This window comes from Marmota marmota, unplaced genomic scaffold, assembly GCF_001458135.2.
Source record: "Marmota marmota marmota unplaced genomic scaffold, marMar, whole genome shotgun sequence".
NCBI lineage: Eukaryota > Metazoa > Chordata > Mammalia > Rodentia > Sciuridae > Marmota > Marmota marmota.
In genome coordinates, this window is record NW_026000026.1 from 7,291,583 (window position 1) to 7,300,121 (window position 8,539).

Consider the following 8,539-nt stretch of genomic DNA (forward strand, 5'->3'; position numbering starts at 1 on the left):
TGCGGACCGGGCGGCGCGGAGACGCCAGCCCCACTGCAAGGGCCTTCCCGGGTCCCCCGGCCCCAGCCCAGCCCGTACCCCCCTCGGCCGGCCGGGCCCGCCCCCGCTCACCCGAGCCCGTGGTGGCTGCCATCTTGCGTCGCTGTCGCTCGAAGGCCGGCCCCTTCTTCTCCCCCCGCCCGTCCCCGGGCGCTGGTGCGCACGCGCACGCGCAAGCGCAGACGGCGCCGCTGACGCCCGCTCGCTCACCCGCGCGCAGGGCCTGGAGGGGCTGCAGCCGAGAACCCTTTCGCAGAGAGGAAATGTCTGCGTGCGCGAGGGCCCGGCAACCTGCAAGTGTCTTCCGGCCCGGGTGCGAGGGTGGTGTTGAGGTGCTTGGTGAGAGGGGCTGGGGCGATTAGGCTTGGGAGGGCGCGACTGTGAAAGGAAAAGAAAGCCGCAAAACAAAAAGCGCCTGTTCAGCCTCAGGCGTGTTCCTCTCCAGCTAGATCCTCGCAACGTCCTCACCAGGTCAGGATTAACTTGAAAAATGAAGCTGAGCCAGGCCGTGCGATTTAGCTAAACTCAGCTGTTAAGCGGCCGAATCAGAACTTGACCTCAGGCCAGGAAGTCTTGCTTCCAGGGTTGTTGCTGCCTGGCCAGAGGCGGCTTGGGGTCAGGCGCAGCTAACTGACTTGAGACCTTTAAAGCTGGCAGCAAAAGCGTTTGCCCATCCATCCACCCATGCATTCATTCCTTCGCTCATTAGTCTACTCCTTCATCCAAATATTTGTTAAGCACCAACTGTATGCCAGGCACTGTGCTAGGTGCTGGAGATGAACCCCCAAAGAACCAAGTCCCGGCTTTCAGGGGCTTAGATTCTAGTCGAAGACAAAGAGCAAGTAAACAAGTGGGACACTAACTACAACTGGCCAGGGAATAGACCAGTGAAGGGACAGCAGGAAATCTCCAGGAAGAGCCTCCTAAGGTGGTCACATTTCAACAGAGACCCAACTGATGCAAAGGAGGTAAAACTGCAAGTACAAAGGTCCTGGGGACATATATATTTGCAAATAAGTGACAATTTAATGAGCAACTCCTTTATATGGATGTGAAAACTGAGGCTGAGAAACTTGAAGGAATTGGCTCAAGGTCATACTGCTGATCCCCAGCAGAGGAAGGACCAGCACTCAGGACAGAGGAAGCTGGAAGCCCTCACCCAGAAGATCCCACTCATCACCTTTCTCGACAGCAGTTTCTGCCAAGCATCTCTCCACTGGTCCCACTCAGGGCAAGTGCTGTTGTCTCCCCTGGGTAGCCTTGGCAGCCTGTATTCTGACCTAGTCTAGTCTCCATAAGGCAGCCAGAGTCTACTCAAAATGCCCTCAGCTAAAGCCTTCAAGTGGCTCCCCATTCCCTCTGGACAACATAGATGGTACAAGCTGAATGACCATAGAGTTATCTCCAGTGAGGACACCTGTCACACTGAAGGGGTCTATTGCATTCTCTCCAGGATAATGGACACGAGGTCTGTCCTGGAGTTTGGGTCATTGTAAAGGGTCAGTAGCAAGTAGAAGCATTTGGGCAAGCTAGGATGGATGGCTGCCCTCCCTGCAAGGATGTGCCCATCATGGACTAAGATGGGGCCAGTGAAGTGTCCAGGGCAGAAAATTTAAGGAGGTTTCCACTCAGGTCCTAACTGCACTTGTGAGGCCGACTGAGGGCCTCGCTTGCTTCCCCCCAGCCTGGCTGTTTTCAGGGAGCACAACCTTTTCAGAGCCCTCTCTTCGCAGGGCCTTTGCCTGTATTCTCAGATCTAGGATCACCTCTTCAGGAAAGCTTTCCTTGGTTCCTCCAAATGGGTCAACTTCAGCTATAATCGGCTCTCAAAATGCCAGGTGTTCCTCCTTTTTCAGCCACACACAATGCAACCTGACGTTTTATGTAGCACAGGATACAAATTTGATTTGGGGAGCACATTAAATATGTGTCCTGGACTTTGGGTCACTGTAAAACATCAGCAGCAAGTGGAAACATTTGGGCTGCAGAGGTAGGCGCCCCTCTGAAGGGAAATCTTCTAGGTTCACGTCTTTCTTTACCACGCACTTCACTGCACGACTCTCCCGGCGTCAGTTTCTCTTTGAACGGGAAAGTATCGACCCACAGGGTCGCTGTCGAGAAAATACTTTGAGAAAACCCCTTGGCACAGGGAGAAGCAAGGGACGCCAGAAAAACAACAACAAAAAAAAAACAACGGCATTTACCAAGCCATTATATCCTGCTTTTACTAGCTCCCAGCTGGATGCAGCCACCCCTTGGGACAGCCCCATTTCAAAGATGAGCAGACGGAGACCGAGAACCTACGGGTGGAGGAATGAGGATTCAAGTCCCTTTCCACGATGCTCAGAAGATGTTTATTCGCATAGATTTTTCTGGTTCTTGTTGGGAGTTCCTTGAAAGTAAAATTGACAATAACGGGAAATTCCTGTGCAGAACGCCTCGCAAGAGGTTAAGCGGGAGGCGCGGGGCATGCTGGCTGCTGTAGTCCGGAGGTCGCGGTGCCTGCTGGGAGTTGTAGTGCTCCCGGGGCTCACAGCCCGCGGGAGGCTCCGCCCCTTCCCGGCCGGCACAGCCAGTCCCTGGAGCTGGGTTCCTCCCGGCCCCCGGCGTGGTCCCGCCTCTGCCCGGAGCTGATAACTCAGCTGCTGGCGAGGAGGGAATCCTGCTTCATCGGATTGTTGAGGATTAAAATGGTTAGCAGAGCTAGAGGACTCAGAAGGCTTGACGCTAAGTGCTACTTAAGCATTAGTTGCTATTATTGCCTAATCCTCAGTGACCCTTGCAAAGTAGCCTTTGCCGTCTCGGTTTTGTTGGCCGAGGAACCCGAGGCTGGCGGAGTTAGGTGGCTTTCCCGGGGTCACACAGCGAGGACGGCGGAGAATCAGTTTTGGAATCTCCTCCTTTGCGCCCGGCAGCACCTGCTGGTCCCCTGTGGCGAGGGACGCGGGGTCTGAGGTTGCAAGCCACACGTGACGGACGTGCAGCCCGGCCGCTGAGTCAGCAGCAGGTCGGGGCGGGAGGTCCAGAAAAGGGGGGTGTTGGACACTGTCCGCGGCCCGCGGCCCCGGTGAGGCGTCCCTTTCCCGGGTTTTTTGTTCTCCACTCCCTTCTTTCCACCATAGGAAGTGGCGAAGTGGCGCCAACGGTCATGTGAAGCCACGAGACCCAACCTGAGGCCCAAACCCTGACGCTCCAGACCAAGATGACAACGCAGAGGTGGCGAGCCAGGTCCTGAGAGGGGGTGGAGCTGCCCAGGGAAATCTGGGCCCCTGCTGCGGACTCAGGAAGGCCCGAGAAGGTCACTGTCCATTGCTTAAGCTGCCTGAGGACATTTTATGTATGATGTTGTTGCTACAATATTCAGTCAAAAAGGGGGACGGGGAGGGGTGCCGGTCCGTCCCGCAGTCCTCTGTTGGTGGACGTCTGGATTGTTTCCTTTGGTCGGTGTCTCCCCGCTGCCCCCCCCCCCCCCCACCTTCTCTCTCCCCCTCTGGTGGAGGCTTGGACTCAGCGCCTTAAGCATGATAAGCCCATGTTCTCCCACTCGAAGTCCCCAGCCTTTGGTTTCTTTCTAGACAATTTGTTTCTACAACGCCCGATTGTGTATCATACGTCACTTTCTGTAGCCATGGAGAAAGGGATGAAACTAGGGAGCTGGACGAGTTAATTTAAAAAGTGCCCTTGAAATCCGTTAAGCAAAGAGCTAGGGTATAACTAGATGGTAGAGCACTGCCCAACATGCACAAGGCCCTGGGTTTCAACCCCAGCACCGCAAAAGAAAAGAGAAAGGCAAACATTTACTGAGCATTTACTGTGTTCCCAGAACATAGTGTTTTTCATATAGTAATTTCTTTAACCTTCATAACTAGCCTATGTGTAAGTGCCATTATTCTCCCCGTTTTACAGATGAGACAACTGAGACACAGAAAGGTTAAGTGATTTGCCCATAGTCACAAGCTTGTCAGTGGCAGACGCTTGGGATCTGAACCCCAAACTCTTAACCACTACTACCCTGTCCTCCAGGAAATTTGGGAAGGGACATGAACAGATGAGGAATTGCAATGCCTTTTAAACTCACAATAAGATATTGTGTTTCCAAAGATTTTAAGATACAGATTTTTACATTCAAACATCTCTGAAACCAGGATGCATCTTAGGACGCATGACATCTTAGATTCAATAAAATACAATAAGAGAAATGCAAATTAAAACCACCTATCAGGTTGGCAAAGAGCTCGACCTTTGATAACACAGTGTTGGCAAGGATGTGGGCCACAGGCTGCTCAGCAGCGGTGAGTGTGAATGCACCAGCCTCTGGAACAGGGCTGGGTGTGAGCCATCACGATTTTTAAACACAAACACCCTTCGACCCTGCAATTCAGTTCCTAGGAGCTGACCCTTCAGATCCAGTGGCCCTATGAGCAAGGATCTGAGATCTCTGTTGCAAGTAACAGCAGTTTGTAAAACTCAGGACTGAAAACAACCCAACAACCATTGGAGGTGGAATACTACACAGCTGTTAAAAGGAGTGAGTCAGGCTGGGTATGGGGATGCCCCAGTGATTTGGGAAGCTGAAGAAGGAGTACAGCAAGTGCAGGCCAGCCTCAGCAACTTAGCAAGGCCCTAAGCAACTTAGTGAGACCCTGTCTCTAAATAAACTATTAAAAGGGCTGGGGATGTGGCTCAGTCGTTAAGCACCCCTGGGTTCAATCCCTGATATAAAAAAAAAAAATAGAAAATAAAATAGGAAGAAAGCTTTCTGAACATTGATAACACTATTTCCAAAACGGTTATGTGAAAAAGGGGATGGTGCCGAGCACAGTCCCGCCTACTGTGTGTGGGTGGACATTACATTACCCGAGTGCCTATATAAGGGACTTGCAAGGGTATTTCAAAATGATGGGCCTGGTGGGCCTGGGAGGGGCGCTGAGGGCTTGGGGAGCAGAAACTGGGGTATTTGACTTCGCTGTGGATCAGGGACTGGGAACCTTTACTGTAAAGGACCAGAGAGTTGGTCTCATGGCTCCTCAGGCCACCTGACCTCTGTGGAAATCAGTTACCTCGTTGCTGCACCACAAAGGAGCCAGGGACCAGTGAGTGGGTGGGCATGGCCACGTGCCAACTAAACTCTGCAACGGGCGCTGGCATTTGAATGTCCTGTCCTGAAAGATTCTCCTGCCAATCATTTAAAAACAAGCGCTTGTGGCCACAGCAAAACCAGTGGGCTGGATTTGGCCCATTGTCGCCCGCTGACCCTTGCTGTGGCCTGTTTTGTGTTCACATTCTTGTGTGGAGGGGGTACTGGGGTCTAACACAGGGATGCTCTACCACTGAGCTACACCCATGGCCCTTTAGATTTTTTTTTTTTTTTTTTTAATTTTGAGACAGGGTTTTGATTTCTGAAGCTAAATTGCCAAGGCTGTGATCCTCCTGCTTCAGCCTCCCGAGTGGCTGGGATTTTGGGTGTGCACCATTCTGCTTAGATGGCTCATTTTCTTTCAAATAATACGTTATTTTTTATGACCCAGAGACACCCCACCACTTATCTACATCTCCTGCCCTTTTTAACTTGAGGCCGAGTCTTATTAAGTTGCCCAGGCTCGTTTGGAGCTTGCCGTCCTCCTGCCTCAGCCTCTGGAGTCCCTGGGATTACAGGTTTACCCAAAGGGGTTGGGGTCAAACGGTGGACAGGAGCCTGCGGTGTGTGCCTAGACCCCTCTGAAGAGAAGCCAGCACAGACCTGGACGCTTGGGAACCAGTGTTTGCCCTGCATGTCACCTACCCTGCTCCACCACCAGATGGCAACATATGCTCACCTAAAGCTGGCGCCCAGGTTGGGTGGCTGTCCCAGATAGCCCATGACACCTATTTTGCTTGGCCCGCATTGTTTTTTTGTTTTAAACTCAGGGGCGCTTAACCACTGAGCCGCATCCCCAGCGCTCTTTGATTTGAGACAGGGCCTCACTGAGTTGCTTAGGGCCTTGCTAAGTGGCTGAGGCTGGCTTTGAACTTGCGGTCTTTCTGCCTCAGCCTCCCAACTCCCTGAGATTACAGGTGAGTGCCAACGCGCCCGGCTGGCATCATGTTTTAAACATGGAGCCAGCATTTGAAAAGTCTGGACTGGGGGCTGGGTTGTGGCTCAGCGGTAGAGCGCTCGCCTTGCCCGTGCGAGGCCCTGGGTTCGATCCTCAGCACGTAAAAATAAATAAATAAAATAAAGGTGTTGTGTCCAACTACACCTAAAAATATTAAAAAAAAAAAAAAAAAAGAAAGAAAGAAAAAGAAAACTCTGGACTTCTGGCTTCTCTTTAATCAGCTGATGCCCAGAGCGGCTGTGTGTGGAGAGCTGCGGTCTCCAGGTCACCCCAGTTCCCAGCATGGCTGCCATTCCCATGTGGACTGCGGTTTTCTTGAGGACTTCTCTGTCACTGGCCTCCCCCCCCCCTTCCTCTGGGGCTACTGACGGGTATTTGAGGCGCAAGGGCTTTGGGTGGGACATGAGCTTGGATCCTGTTTGTGCCACCTACCAGCTGTGACCTTGAGCACAACAGGTAACCTCCAGGCCTCAGCGTCCCCATGTGCAAGCGGTGCCAAGAGTGGTCACTCCCCAGAGCTGCGGGATGGCCCCAGGCCCTGCCGTCTGGCAGGTGCTGGTGTTCAGGGGTTGAGTGGCATTTCCTGTCTGGCCACCGACACTTCTTTGCAAGCCCTGATCTTATCAGTGGCCGACACACTCTGACCTGATGCAGAACAGAGCCCCCTCTGGTTTGGGAAAGCATCTTCCAGCCCTTGGGATTCAGGCAAGACGGGGGGGGGGAAGGCCTGGCTCAGCCATCCTTGGCTGTGGGACCTTGTGCCAGTCACTTGACCTTATGCCAGTCACTCTGGACTCATTTCTTTTGCTAGCTCCAGGGCAACTGCCACAGGTTGGCAGGGCCTGGGGACAGGACAGCAACCCTGGCAGCCCCTGGCCGCTCAGCCGGCCCCTCTGGAGTCTGGCCCCTGCCCATCCATCACACTCTCTTGTACAGACGCCCTCTCTTCTGGGTACCTGCCTCCCTCCTGGGGTTTGAGAAGGTCGCAGGACATGTTTTGCTCCTGGCCAAGCGACACTTACCCGTGCCCCACCAGCAGGCCAAGGTGGTGGATTCAGGGTAGGCACAGGACCCAACCTAAGCCACTGGGCGTCCACTCCGGGCCTCTCTGCAACCAGTGGGAAGGGCGAGTCCCCGGAGATGGGCCGCTGTTCAATGCCGTCTCAACTCAGGGGAAACTGAGGCAAGACAGAGACCAAGTTCTGATGAATGTGAGTCCCTGGGTCCTGTCCAATATTAAGGCAGGGCCACCCCATGGACATCTGAGTTTTGTGAGCTGATACAATTCCTTTAGCTATAAATTTCTTTGGTTTTCTTTTTTTGGGGGTACTGGGGACTGAACCCAGGGACACTGCCCACTGAGCTCCATGACCAGCCCTTTCTTTCTTGACACAAGGTCTTGCTCAAGTTCCCCAAGCTGGTCTCCTACTTGGGATCCTCCTGCTTCAGCCTCCAGAGCAGCTGGGGGTCCAGGCGACCATCACCATGCACCTGTCACTGTGAGCCATCAAACCCTAACTTCCCTTCCGTTGGTCTCCTCAGACATAGGCATAAAAAAGCCCCGTGGTGACCAAAGTTCAGGAAAACGAAGGTATGGGTCACTTTTTTTTTTTTGTACCAGGGAGTGAACCCAGGGATGCTAGGCCACGAGCCACACCCCCAGCCCTGTTTTGTATTTTATTTAGAGACAGCGTCTCACTGAGTTGCTTACCGCCTCCCTTTTGCTGAGGCTGGCTTTGAACTCATGAGCCTCCCGCCTCAGCCTCCCGAGCCAACACACTTTTAAAAATAAATCCATGTTGTATGTGACTGCTCTCATCTTACCGTTTTCCTGTCCCCGACAGGCCTTCTCTTCTGGCTAACTGCAGAAACTAGTCCAGAATAGATTTCTTTCTGTTTTGCTTTTGCAGTGCTAGGGATGGAACCCAGGGCCTCACACACACCAGGCAAGCCCTTTACCCCTGAGTCCCAAACTAGATTCTGACGAGAGTCTGTAGCGTCCACAACTGAATCCCAGCCCGACACGTGTGCCTTACGGTAACTTATTCAAAACAGAAACAACTTCCTTTGTTTAAAATGTCCAGTGGCCTCGCACTCACCTCGGCCTGGGAGGCTGCGAGGTTCCTGGGTTTCCCATCTCCTCTCCACTGTCCCCCTGCTCACTCCAGTCCAGACTTGCCTCCTCTTGGCCTCAAACCTGTTCCTGCCTCAGGGCCCTTGCACTTGCCATCCCACCAAGAGGCCCCTTCCCTGCTGCTCCCTGGCGGCTCTGCCTCCTCCTCCCCCTCCTCCAGGTCTTACCCAGGCGGCCCCTCCTCAGCACCTCCCCACCGTCCCCTCTGCCCATGTCCCCCCCACCTTTCCAATGGGGTTCTACCCTGTTCTTTCACAAATCACCATCTGAA

At 53.3% G+C, this 8,539-nt stretch overlaps 1 protein-coding gene across 3 annotated transcripts in view; it reads right to left on the reverse strand.

Annotated features, from left to right (window-relative positions):
- The window catches only part of Ube2v1 (ubiquitin conjugating enzyme E2 V1), a 28,683-nt gene extending 28,455 nt beyond the window's left edge, over positions 1-228 (reverse strand). For 2 of the 3 annotated variants that reach the window (XM_048810839.1, XM_015479491.2), the window contains exon 1: positions 112-228. In XM_048810839.1, coding sequence (XP_048666796.1) covers positions 112-133 — 22 coding nt within the window. In that variant the 5' untranslated portion in view covers positions 134-228. The remainder of the gene's footprint in view (positions 1-111) is intronic. The other variant, XM_015479497.2, reaches the window with a different exon arrangement.
- Positions 229-8,539: the final 8,311 nt, after the last annotated feature.